This window comes from Gymnogyps californianus, chromosome 7 (genome assembly GCF_018139145.2).
Source record: "Gymnogyps californianus isolate 813 chromosome 7, ASM1813914v2, whole genome shotgun sequence".
Lineage (NCBI taxonomy): Eukaryota > Metazoa > Chordata > Aves > Accipitriformes > Cathartidae > Gymnogyps > Gymnogyps californianus.
In genome coordinates this window covers 7,810,259-7,824,110 of record NC_059477.1, presented here as the reverse complement: position 1 = coordinate 7,824,110, position 13,852 = coordinate 7,810,259, and the positions used below count along the sequence as shown (strand labels likewise).

Here is a 13,852-nt window from a genome sequence, read left to right as displayed (position 1 = left end):
GCCCGGCGGCGGAAGAGGGGGAGATCGGTACCTGAGGCCGCCGCGGCGGCGGGGGCGCCCCCCGGCAGCGCCGCCCGCTGCTGCTGCGGGTGGGTGGCGGCGGCTGCGGCGTCGACGGGAGGCGGCCGCCCCATCAGCAGCAGCAGAAGCAGCATCGCGGCCGCCAGCCCCAGGAGCAGGGAGGAGAGGCGCCCGCAGATCCCCGGCATGGCGAGCAGCCCGAGGGCAGCGGAGACATATTGCGGGCGGGAAGCCAAGACCACCGGCTCCGGTGGCGCCGGGACTGAGGCGGCGAGCGGCCGCCCCCACGCGCGGCAACAGCCTCCCGGCCAGCCGTTCGCCCGCCCCGCCCTCCGCACGTGACGGGGGCGGGCCCTGAGTGCCGGGCGGGGCCACGGTCTCGCTGAGGCGCGGGCCGGGCCGGGGGTAGCGGGAGGGCCCTGGGGCGGCCCGCCGTCCGTGGCGGTGAGCGAACACCCCGGCGGGGGATTCCCGTCACCTGTGGTCCGGCCTCGAGGCCCTGCGGAGGGGGTGTAGGTGCGGGCTAACTGCTTTCCTAAGGACCTTCGCCGCTAACGTCTGACGGTGACGGTTGAGGTGTGCCGCGCGCCCCGCGGCCGGCCGTCTGGCAGAGGTGAGGGAGAGCCAGGCCGGTGAGGGGAGGGCGCGGGGCCTGCCGGTGCTGCGGCCTTAAACTGAGTTACCGAGGAAATTAAACCGCGCCGTGTTCGCTTTCTTTCAGCCCTCCGAACGGGCAGCATTTAAATCAATTCTAACGCTTGTTGCCGAGCCTATTAAAGCGCATTTGACAACCCCTGTGCAGCGTGTCATGTTACGGGGCAGACACTTAAGATTGCCTTGTGTCAACTCGAAAATCGCCTTCACTCAGGCGCTGGTAAGTGGCAGTCATTGTGGCAATCATCGTAACTATATTAGTAGTATCTCCTAAAGCTTTGTTTATACACACAGGCATGTCTTTGCCTTATTTACGTGTTTATTCACATTAACGGTGCTGATAACAAACATTACACATTTTTTAGAATTAAGGATACACATTAACATAGGTAAAATTGGAATGCATGTATAGACACAACCTAGGGTGGGATCACGGAAAAATTACTGCAGTTGTTCACAGCAGGTAAGACTGCTACACCTGAGCAAAGGCAGCACATCTGGACAAATGAAACTCACCCACAGCATGCAGCCATCTGCATGGCTGAGAGCTAAACAAATATTGGGGCCACCTCACAGTGAATTTCACGCTAGTGTTGGTGAGTGTGCCCATGCCACGATTTCAGTGAGGCAAACATTCAGTGTAAGGACATTCAGAACTGGATGATACTACATTTTCAATGTATGTTTGAGCAGTGAATATAAATTTCTTTGAAAAGTATAAAATCACTTTATTTGCCTTTTAATAAAATAAAGATTAGCCAAATAAAAATCTTTATTTTAGATATAATGACATATTAGGCCAAATTCTGTAAGTTTTCAGATCTCAGAAAATTTCTTTAATGCAGGGGAAAAAGGAGGGGAATAGCGTTACGAATTACAGAGGAGTAGAAATTTTCCCATACTGAAAGGAGGAACTGCCAGGTTACAGGGCATATTTTCTTTAGATCTCTTAAAAAATCTAAAGAAAATCTAATATATTTTTCTGTATTATTTAATGTCATTCTATACAGTACAATGTAATTAATTCATTGCCATTAACAATGAATTCAAATAGACTTGGGATTGGCATAGAAAATACAATTTACTTTTATTGCAGTTGCTGATAGGTTGTTGGCACCTTTTGGGACTGCCGAAGAATGGACTGACTTCACCCACTCGTGCATTATGAACGATCACTACCTGCAGAGTAATGCTGCAGTGGGAAATGTACATCCTCCTCAGCAGGTACTCTTCAATACTTTTCTTTAGAATAGTTTGAGTATGTCAGTCTCCCTTTTCTTCATTAGCACCAAAAAAATCCCGTGCCATGAAAACTTTATTTCATTTGACAGGACCTTTCTTTTAAGTAAGCAAAAGAGCACAAAACCCAGACAAATAAAACAATAATTTACTTGATGTGGAACTTTCCTCCAGCAGCTCACAGCTCACAAGGAGGAGAGATTCTCTCTTTTGTTTAGAAAACATTTGTTCAGTGCCTGCTTGCCTACTTAACATCCTCTCACCCAGCTTCGTATTTCAGCCTTTATCTGGGCACTGCAAAGAAAAAGAGGCTGCTTCTGCACAGCCTCTGTTAGAGTTGAATTCATTTTGGAATCCCTGCAACATTGCGTGTTCTCAGGTGGAAGAAAGGGGTCTACAGAAAGGTAGCTAATGCTTTGAGCAATTTGCTTCCTTTGTTAATGAATTTGTCTGATGAATGAGTATGTGGTATTGAGAAAGTGTGGATCACATACATGTTCATTTCCAAATGTTTGAAGACTTGGGCTTTTAAGTTTATTTGGGGAGGAATAGTTGAGCCAGTTTGGCAGCTGCAACGTTTTAAATTGATGTTGATGATGTAAATATGCACAATTATTCATTTATAAAGTTCTGAAACAAATTGTTAAATGTGTGATAAAAGTTTTATTGAAAATGGCTCCAAAAGGGGAATAACGTGTGTGGAAATTTATTGTTTGTACTGCATTTAGATAAAATACTGAGAAGGGATTAGAGTACACAATAACACCCATTTCAGAAAAAAAAAAAAATTATAATCAAGATTGTTTTCTTAGCCAAATTTTCTTTGAAAAGAGATGAAAACTGATCGTAAGTAATTTATTTCAACTCCCTGAATATTTACTTGAGGAATGCATCCAGCAGTAACTCCTGCAATCTTTAAAGGTTGCTCACACACTCTTCAAACTTTAAACAAATTACAAACATCGTCATCAACCACTGAAGGGATGTAGCATGGCATCTGATATTTTGTCAGGGACTGAAAAGCCTGTACACAAATGACACAGAAATGTAAATGTAGATAGATTCTGCAAAACTCTCTGAAAAACAATAACACACAGACGTGGTCTGCATGTGAAATTGTAAAGACTAGTAATGTGGTATTTTACTGTCTGGGGTTTTTTTGCTTCTCGCATTTGGAAGGTCTGTGTCGTGCATTTGTGTCCTGCAAGCTTAGTCTTAGCATGTCCTGTATGTCTGTCAAGAGAGGTAATGATTCAGCACCAAACTTTTAGAAGGTTTATCAGAAAGATGCAGTAAACCAGACTGATTGTGGAATACCTTGTGAGAAAACGGGCTGCTGACAGCACTAACCCTAATTCTTTATGTATATGAGACAATATATTGATGAGATGTTCATACAAATACTTTTTTAAAAAAAAGGCAGTCTTTTCAATTTTTCACCATGTTCTTAAAATTACTTGAACTGGCAATTTAAAAATATATTAATGTACTAATGTAATAAAGTATTAATGTATTAGTAATTAATTTACAAACTCACTAATGATAAAAGCATACAATAAAATATCATACCTGTATGCAAAGAGTCAGAAACCTAGACAATGTAAAGCAGCATAACTCAAGTAGAGGCAGTGGAGTTGTGTTGCTGTAAATGACCTCAAGACATGGACCATCACTTTGTTTAAGGTGGTTATGGCATAAGATGGGAATTTGAAAAACCACTCTGTTGCCTTGTTGCTGTAATGAGACAGCTGTTGTCACTAATTTCTCAATAATGCATTAATTTGGAACTGCTACGCAGATGCATGATCACTGCTGATAACTAACTGAAGGTATCTTAAAAACTAGGCCTGTGTCGGCTGCAGTGTGTATTGAACAAATGGTAAGGGTCATGTTTTGACTACTACTGTGATGTTTCTTATGCACATTAGGTGTAGCTATTGTGAAGTCACTGGAAGCTGTTAATTAAAACAAATACCATTTTTTCATCTTTTCAGTGTCCTTTTTTTATTATTTTCTTTAGGTTAACAAATTCTCTACTAGCAATCCAGGGAACTCACTAGTTTGGAGTTTTTCTAAAGGGTTCACAAGCACCAACATTTATTTCTAAATAAGTGTTCTACCAGTGTAAAATAAACATGTATGCCCTTATTGTGACACAAAATATTTACTGTCACCCCACTCACAAAGATGACTATGATTGTTAATCAGAAAGAATGTAATACTAAGATAAAATTAGTCTAATAATACAACAAGAAAAGAAACGCCACCTCTCTGAGAATTTTCCTAACCAAAGGACAATAATTCACCATTTTCTACAGTGATGTGAAAGCTATAAAATCTGAAATACTTATTTTTGGTATACAAAAATTTTTGTAGGACATCAGTTTTCTGGTGACAGAATGTAATTTGTGACTAGATCCTCTTTCTTGCTTGGAATTACAAAATCTTTTGACTCAAGGTTAATATGTGCCACTTTAGCCGAGAATGTAGAAGTTGTGTAAATGTGACCTTTTTGTATTCAGTAGATAACTGTGGATTACAAACATATACTATGAAATATTTTCAGGTGAATTAAATGCATTTTAAAAAATACGTCTAGGATAAAAAAAACAAACAGAATTCCTGTTAATTAAGAGGTATTTTATTCCAAAATTCTAAATATCAGAATCAACTCAATACTTACATTTTTCAGTTTATCCAATCATAATATTTTGAAATTGTGTATATATATGTATAAAAATACAACCTAATAAAATCAATCAAATTTGAATTAGGATGAAAAGAATGAGTTGAAAAGAAAACCATAGCTTAACAGCTATATATTTGCTATCAGTACAAAATTACTGTGCCACAATACCCACTTTTTTTGCAAGATTTATAATTTAATAAAAATAAGGTGACTTCAAATGTATATTGCTCTCCTTAAATGTACCGAAGACCTTTGCAACAAGTTTCTCATTACTGAAAATATTCCCATTTGTTACAAGTATTTACTACATGACTAAGAAACCCAAAATGTAGCACTCTCGTTAGTATGTTAATTTTCTGCTTGTGCAAACAATGCTCTACTGATTTAATGCCCAAGCAAAAACAAAAAAGGCAAAAAAATTCTGTTACGAAGAAATAAAATGTTACATTTTCAACATATTTGTATCATAGCAAATACAGGTTTCCTTCATGGACTAGAAAGGGCCACCTAAACCTGTAAAAGTTTTTTGAACATTCAAATGCTACATTAAGTCTTCATTTACTTTGCAAAAGCCAAGGGTCAAGTTATTCAACCTTAATGCAGTGTATTTGGAGAAGGTCATTGCATGAAAGGTTAGACTTCCTGTGTTACATTAAAATTCTACACACTGGAAAAAAATAGACCGAAATACTAAATACCATAATCACATGAAACAGTAGTAGCACTACAGACTCAAACCCATTATTGTATAGTCTCTAGTCAAATTTTCCACAGTGGACTTAAAGAATATTGTACCAATTCTCAATAACTCAAGAGTTAGTAATGGATACACTTTAGAATATACATCATGTTTCACCCAATGTGGGTGATGAAAAGCTTTCTATACCATTCATTTATCACCTCAATTTAACACACTGGTTCCATTAATGTCTTTAAAAATATTGACCGCTGCAAGTCAACAAATGCTACATCCCTTCTTAGGCAAACAAAAATAAACAGACGACTTGGCAGTGAACTAGATCTGATCACGTTATATTGCACTTGGGAATTAGAAGCTAGAGATTCAGTACCAAAGAGTTCAGATCCCACTCAAGTCAATGAGAGTTATTAGAGCTCAGCATATAATCACAATCCAAACTGTGGGATTTGTTTGTTATAGGAGGCCACTGCCAACAGAGAACTAATGCGTTCTTCCCATCTCAGAAACAGACAAACAAACAAACAAAATCATCTCTTTGCTGTAAGGCTCATCTGTGGTCTGCCACCACCTTTTTATTTTTTGGATTTCCACTTTCCTTTTATGAAATCCTATTTATTTTTTTTTTTCCCATTAACAGCCAGTAGCATTGAACACAAAGGGTCACGTTCAAAGCCAGTTGCAATGAATGTCAGGTTTCCTGTGACTTCATTAGACTGTGGAATAGGTCTTAGTCTGGACCGAAGACAAAAACTGACTGGATTTTCACCAGGGTACTGCTGCTCTGTGACTATTTGTGAGGGTGTAGGAAAAAATACTACAGGGCCTATGCCAGGGTAACTAACCGCAAATCCGCATGTTGCAAAAATCTAAGTGCAACATGAATCCTTCAAATCACCAAGAACACGCTGATTATAACTGAAATATTTTCAAAATACCCGTGAGTTTACCTTAAAGACTATTTAAGCATGGACACAAGTTTAGAAACAACTAAATATTAAAAATCTTTGCTTGGAATAAATGTTTTATAAAGAAAGAGCATATATAATAAAGTTTCTTAAAGTTTCCACAAGCATTATGTGACTCAAAGATCAACGTGTAAATCAAAAATTAAAACAGAAAATGGGACAAATAAAATTATAAACTTGATACTGATATCTGCAAACATTTCCTCAAAGATTTCAACTTATGTTGATAAATGTATCCCATATTTGACTTTGCAGTCATGCTTAAACAAAAGCTATCTCCACAATTTGGTAGTTTCTTGAAAGAAATGTAAACCTATAAATTAGGTTCCTTGCTTGACGTTTTCTAAATATTGTCAAATATAGTAATAGATAATATGCATTTTGTAATACAAATCACTTTTTAATATTGATCATGAGATGCTGCAATAATTGCAAACTGGAGTACTTACAGAATTTCCTATTTCATTATAAAAGATATAGCTCTTTTAAAATGTTTTCATTGTCTAAATAATTACATAGCTGTTGATTTTATTTTCATAAAAAATATGCTTCTGCAACATAACTCTCAAAAGAGGACTAATGCTCTGTTCCTGTACTTGTATTGTTTTAATGCTTGTAGTATGCATCTTATGCACATCAATTTTGACTCAAGGGCATTAATTTCATTCCAAAATACATTTTTTATGAAGTTTCTTTAAAAGTTGTAACATCATTCTACAATATTTGCTATAAGAATACATCAGTGCCTGTAAGTCAGTATGAAATTTATACTGACACAAGTACATATATAGTCTGTAATCTTATTGCTGAATCTAGAATGTGATATCAAATGTTTCCTGCACCCCCATTCAGGAAAACATCCTGTTCAGAATCCTGAAACACAAATGTAACTTTAAACTGAATCTGGGGTGTTAAATCTATGTTCACTAAGTAACCTGTGTACTCCATTTACATATGCTACTGGGGTTTTTTTAACCAAACTGGAAATCAGTGGACATGAGAGAAGCAACTATTTGCTTTTATTCTCCAGTAGAATGCAAGAAAATAAAAATCACTTAAATAAGTCTTACTTTATGTAATTTCAATAAATGGAAGAAACTTTCCATAACTTCAGTAGTTCTACCAATAAAATGTACCTTTTTATCCTGAAAATCAGCAAAATAAGTGTTTCCAGTTGCCACAGTAAAATTAAGATGCAGTTAGCACTGATATTAATAACGCTACAGTATCCCTTTCATGTGAGCTGAAGAGACCTTGATCGTGCCTTCTTTTTTTTATTTTCATCTCCTTATAATGCCTAGACATGCAAGTAGTCTAATAAATTTCAAGTCAACACGGTGTGTACATGTAATGAAAGCACACATGTAAGAATTAGAGCTATAATCTGTCTGACAGTCTCTTAAACCTCTTAACCTACTGAGATTAAGACTGGGTAAAAACAATCTCCTTGCATATAGATAATCAGTTGACAAACTGTGTGAACTAGAAGCCTATGTAAGTAACTGAAATTGTGTTTTATAAAAGTCACATTTTGAGGCCAGGATCAAAGCCTGACTCCTAATTCTTTACTATATTACTAGTAACAATACTAGAAGTAAAGACAAAAATAAAACATTGGCCACACTGAAGACCTTGAAAATTCAGTGAAAACTGAATTATGCCCTATACCCTCTCATATAAACTGATTATTTCTAAACAAATTGTCTAAAACAAAAACATGTAAATGGATAAATATGCAAGCCTATATCCGATATACATACTGGCCCCCACAGACCTTATGATGTCTCTCTTAATGACTCAAATGCCATCACGGTTCAGTGAGTAAGAATGCACTTAACAAAAGCCATTTGTGGATTTTAAATCTCAGAAAGGACGCAGAAATGAGAGTTGAATCAAACTGTTGATTTCAGATAATTCTGGGTTTACTGGGCATTGCAGTATTTGTGGGGGAGATGCAGCTTTGAACAAAAACCCCAAGATACAAAACCAAACCAAACCAGAGTTTTTGTCCTTTTAAGACCTTGTCTTCTACATAGAAATCTCACTGGTATAATTACAGTAGAAGTCTTCCTTTCTGTATGTGGCTGCATACAGGGAGTTTATAATGTAATTTATTCCCTTTTTGGAATAGAGAATAAACAAATCTCATATAAGGCACCTTTGTAATAGTTTAAGTACATCCACTCTTAAGATTTGTGCAACACAGCTACGCATGGTTGCAAGCCAAACAACCTCCTGATCTGCAGTTACATGTCTACTGAAATGCATATAGACAATGTTTTTGTGTTCTCTCCTAAGTATAAGCAGCTTCGTTTTACCACACCAATGCTGAGGGAAATAAGCTAAGAATGACGTAAACTCATGGCTTTAAACCACTGAACTTCTGGTATGTTTAAAAAACAACAATGAAACAAAATATTTAGTGTCTTTTCTGGTAATGAAATGTATCGAACATAATGAAATGTCTTGTGCAGTGAAATGTCTTTTGTGCAATGAAATGTACAATGAATGAAACAATGAAACGAAACAAGCCAAATCAACCTTCTCTTTTCAAACCCTTTCGCATTGCCAGCTATACTCTGCTTCATTTGACAAGCTCACTGTTCTCTCAGGGCAGGTGGCAAGACAGGCGTGAGTGTGGCTAAAGTACTGATGTAATCTAGATACATTTGGCTGGCAGATCATCTAGTTTAAACAGTCCCTATATTACTCCATCCTGCACTTGGACATGGTCAACCACAGAATCTGAGATTTAACAACAGCTTCCTTACAGTGCATCAGGTAACCTGTCACAAAGTATTCCCTCCATTGTTTTGCCAGAAGCTGAAATTCAACCTGAGTGATGTACAGACTTCAAACCCTGTGGAGGTTTGACTTGTGAACGTAAAGTCTATGGGTTTTCTCATCAGACATGTCTGTTGGCAGCCACAGTCCAACATCTTGTCCCTGGCAGTACCTGAATGGATCCATGCTGCCAAGAATTCTGTGGAACACCTGGATCCTGCTCTGTGGAAACACACAGCAGAGTGTCTGGATCTTGCCCTGAATCTTTTCACTAGGTCCCATAGAAAGTACATCATCCCCAGCTTTCTACCGCTCACTTCTGTTTCTGTATGCTCAGTCCCTACAGTAAGAGACCTAGGACCTGGAGAACAAATATTTGTAAAGTCTAGGGGGAAACCACAAGACAGATGACTGAGCAGGAAGGGGAACAGGCATGCAGAATAGGTATCAGATGTGCATGATTCCACTGAATAATCTCTCTCGTATTTTTTGAGCAGGAGGAAAATCATCAGCAGAGTTAATGGGTCAAAGAATATTCTTCAGTTTTGTAAAACAAGCTATGTTCATTTTTTTGTGCAACTAGCTTTCAAGAGCTAGGAAATGAAATGTAGTGTACTCCAACAAAAATCAATCAAAACTAAACGTGTAATCCAGAAAGTATCTATGGAAGCTGTTGGCTTCAAGAGCAAATGGAGAATCTGTGTAGTAATTCATGTAAAGTTGGTCCGTGAATCAAAAAAGATGTCTCCTACATCCCAATAAGCAAAATCGTAACACTACATATTACTTAATTTTTTTCACACTCAAATCAGTGCAGATGCATTAGTCACCTATATGAACATAATTAATACAAAAAGGAGGATTTAAATATATTGCTCTTATTTTGTACATGCTGATACCTTCCAAGACCAGCAGCTTTGCAGTCATGAGTGTTTTTTCCTTAAGGGGGAAACCAATATTCGTAACCAAGATGTAGGCATTTTAAAATTCCAGAATGTCTTACAGATAAAACTCTGCTTAAGCTTCTGATGTTCCTTCCCCATTCTCATGTGGTTGCAGTTGTTCTCTCTCTTGTTCTTCCTGAGGTGGTCTCACACGTTTGAAAAAGCCCATCTGTGATTCAGAGAACAATAAATTGCATTGTGATTTTCAAACGATACATACATCCTTTCTCCTTCTTTCTTGATCAGATCTTAACTGATTAGTTATTTGATTTTTTTCCCTTCCTACTCTCTTTTTCCTTATTTTTGACGTCCAAAGCCAATAAATATCAGCTGAAAAACTGAGTAATTCAGCACAATCACAGACATCCTCTTTTATTCATCTTCTTCCTGACAAAGCTGAAAAGTTTTTACAGTTATCCAAAAACTTAACTGATTCAGATGATTAGGGGACCAAGATATTTCTCCAAGCTTCTGGTACTATTTTAAGTAATACATCACTAGAAGGGAAAAGAAAACAATACAAAAAACCAAATATAGTACTTACCCTGTACATAACGAACACTAGAACAGCCAAGAGCAATAATCCTGCTAGGACAGCCAAAATTATAACCCACACTGGCACAGGCATAGGCTGTGGTTGAATGCCCCATGTAATATTTGTAGTAACCTAATAGAAAAACACAATAAATCACACTTTGCACAGCAGTGACATGCTGAGTTCATTCATGCAGTTTAAGTCTTATATATCTTTATTCTATAGTGTTGAAAATAATCCAGCATAAATTACTTTTTCTCTCCAATGTGAGTAAACAGCTATAGATTAATAGTGATATAAAGTCTTCACTGACCCATATTTAATAGGATTTTAAAATTAAATAAAAAGAGGGGAGTGGGGGTTTTGTTTGGTTTTTTTGTTTGGTTTTCATTTTTTGCAATCAGTGATACCATGGCAACATGCTTGATGATTTTCAGTAAAACTATAGGAATCTGGAAATACTTGGGAACTAGAGAAAAATAATTCAGGGCTTTTCCTTTTTTCTTAAAAGGCAGTATTCCTTGAAACAAAAATCAACTCCACAAGGCTTAGGAGAGAAAAAACAGTTAATAATAGGCATTAGAAACCATTTTCAAAAATAAATCAATCCCAATCCTTTTCAACCCCTTTCTTAAGATCTTTTATGCTATAGTGCCTACCAAAAACTTCTAATTTGGCAGCCCAAATAAATGGCCTATATCTTACTTTCTGTTTGCACCCTGTGTCCTTTCTCTTTGAAACCCTCTAGGGCACAGATGGTCTTTTTGTTCTACATACACATAGTACTTCATATAATATAATAAAGGTCCATTATTCAAGCTCTAAGTGCTACTACAGTAGAAGACAATTTTCAAGTAAAATATTTCTCTAACAACAATGGCATTAACAAGAACATTAGGACTGTTCACCATAATTTTTTGTCATTTTCAGTTAAGTCTTTAAAGCTACAAATATTGTTAACTCTAGCTTTAGGACAAAAATTTTTGTTTTACCCTCAATTGTATGTGTATAACTGAAATTAATATATGAATCAAATATTTGATAAAATTACAGTTATACCAAGCCACAAAAAAGCTACCCAACAATCATTGGTTTTGTATTAATTTTGAAGTAATTATGTACGGTAACTCAAGCTGGATGTAAATGACTTACTACTGTAGAATTGTGGATATCTTCAAAGGAAAGGTTCTTATAAGGGAACTCTATAACATTGAAAGAAGCAGATGATTTGAGAGAATAGGAGTGATTCTGATTTTCTTTCTGTGTAAGAAAAAACAAAATCAGTATTGCATGTGGATACAAAAATCACTTTTTATCTTTCAGAAGCAGGGACAGAATATTCACAGTCACTCACATTCATGAAAGTTTGGGTCCAAAGGCGTGATTTTAAATACAATATTGCACTCTTTCCTCTTTCCAGGTGGCCAACTTGACAGACTATCTTTAAACAATCAGCAGTTCCACAGCCCTGCATATAAAAATAGGAAGGATATTCCAAATATGAAAATATTTGAAGAGTTGTTAATGGCATTACTTTACCCATACACATGCTTTATTGTCCTCTTTTCCTGGCAAAGCACCATAAACTATTCAAATATATTAAATAACACCCAATATTGAGTAATTACTTATAGTGTCCTATAAGTTTGCATTCAGAAAAATATTATGGGAGCCACTTGGATCCCAAAGGTGAAACAGCTGGCAGTAGCTTTAAGGTATGTACTTTATCTACATACGCAGGAAAAAATGTCAGAGGGTGGGGGGGTGGTTTCTGGTCAATTCACATTGCCATCCTCCACATGTTTTTTGATAGGAAAACTCATGGCAATTAACTGCACTTGGTGCCAACAAAATGCTTTGTTGCATTCAGTGAAAGTCTTCAAACTTGACTGACTGACCTTATCTATAAGCCATACTTAGGACTACAGAAGTTTAACTGGCCTTTCTCAACCACATTTCCATTAAAATCCATCAGATAATATTGATGCTAAACCATCAGTATTTCAAGAAGAAAGCAGAGCAAAACAAGGCTTCATTTTATAATTGTGATTTTAGCTGTACTATAGATAAAAGCATTGTACAGTGTGGGTACATCTGCCAGTGTAAATGCAATTCAGTGAAATTATTATGAATACTGGATATTAGTCTCTGAGGTGAAATCCTGCTAAGTCATTGGGAAGATCTGGCAAAAACCAAGCCCTTTAAAAACAAACCAAACCAAACAAACAAAACCCCACAAAAACCCAAACTTTAGAACTGCATTTATAGATAATGAAGAATATTTGTAGCTTATATCTAAAAAAATAAAGTAACTTTTCTCACCATAAAATAAGAAGTTAATTCCTATTTTCACTTTCTTTGCTCACCCCTTTTTTTGTCCTCTCCAAAGCCTAAACATTTCTGGAATCAGGGTTATACTGCCTTAGTCCCATTGGTCCCCCCCTAAACTCCCAAGCATTTCTCTCAGCTGCCTGCCTGGCTTGCCTTGCCCAAAGCAGGGATAGGTTCATGTCTGCAACCGCAGTTACAAAGACAGTGATACAGTAATATTTTCACTTCATATTACAGATTATTTCCAATTGTGTTAAGAAAGGACAGGTCCTCCGTGTGTCTGATCGCAGAACGTCCACTGATCAGCTAGGAAACGTGTTGTGAAATCAACTGTAATTTGTAGCAAAGATGATGACTGCAGCACTCGCCTGCTTCCTCTCAGTTACCCTATTTTACCAGCCTTCCTCCTATGAAGTACTGATTTTCAAATTCAGAGAACAGGACAATATAGAAGACTGACACTGAATGAAGTGCCCAACTTGACCTTTGTTTTTAAGGACTTGAAACATAACAGCACAAAAACGTAGGCATATGCCTCATTAGCTGACTACCCTGAGGAAAACTGATGCACATTGGGGGGCGGGGGGGGCCCAAACCAAAACAGCTCCAGAGCATATGACTTTTTTGTCTGTTAACCATTTAAATACAGAACATGGATTTTCTGAAATGATTCTTCATCTCATGGAGCTTTCATCTCCATCTTCATTTAAAAAAACCCAAAAATATTATCAACATATCAATGCTGAGAGCTTACCAAAGTATGCACGTCTCCTTCAATGGCAGTTATATCTCTTCGACTGATACGATGATCACGATTATCTTCCCTGCTAAGTGTTTCATTCTTATCATCATCTTTAGAAGCAGAAATCTAGGATACACCAAGGAAACCCAAATAATAAATAATTCTTACATTTAGATATTTGCAGACTTCAAAGTTAAGGTCAAGAAAATACATAACTGATCAGGTTTCTCTCTTTCTATCCTAGCTAT

General features: G+C 37.3%; 1 protein-coding gene and 1 long non-coding RNA gene across 3 annotated transcripts in view; one reads left to right on the top strand and one right to left on the bottom strand.

Moving 5' to 3' along the window:
• Window positions 1–489: 489 nt before the first annotated feature.
• Window positions 490–1,862, top strand: LOC127018593 (uncharacterized). The gene is made up of 3 exons (XR_007766772.1): window positions 490–634; window positions 743–895; window positions 1,772–1,862. It is a non-coding gene; the product is annotated as an uncharacterized LOC127018593 (long non-coding RNA).
• A 2,679-nt stretch (window positions 1,863–4,541) lies between these two features.
• Window positions 4,542–13,852, bottom strand: part of ITGAV (integrin subunit alpha V) — a 51,389-nt gene continuing 42,078 nt past the window's right edge. For both annotated transcript variants that reach the window (XM_050899571.1, XM_050899572.1), the window contains 5 exons: window positions 13,617–13,730; window positions 11,886–11,999; window positions 11,684–11,791; window positions 10,541–10,663; window positions 4,542–10,165 (listed from right to left, as the gene is read on the bottom strand). In XM_050899571.1, the coding sequence (XP_050755528.1) occupies window positions 10,070–10,165; window positions 10,541–10,663; window positions 11,684–11,791; window positions 11,886–11,999; window positions 13,617–13,730 (555 nt within the window). In that variant the 3' untranslated portion in view covers window positions 4,542–10,069. The remainder of the gene's footprint in view (window positions 10,166–10,540; window positions 10,664–11,683; window positions 11,792–11,885; window positions 12,000–13,616; window positions 13,731–13,852) is intronic.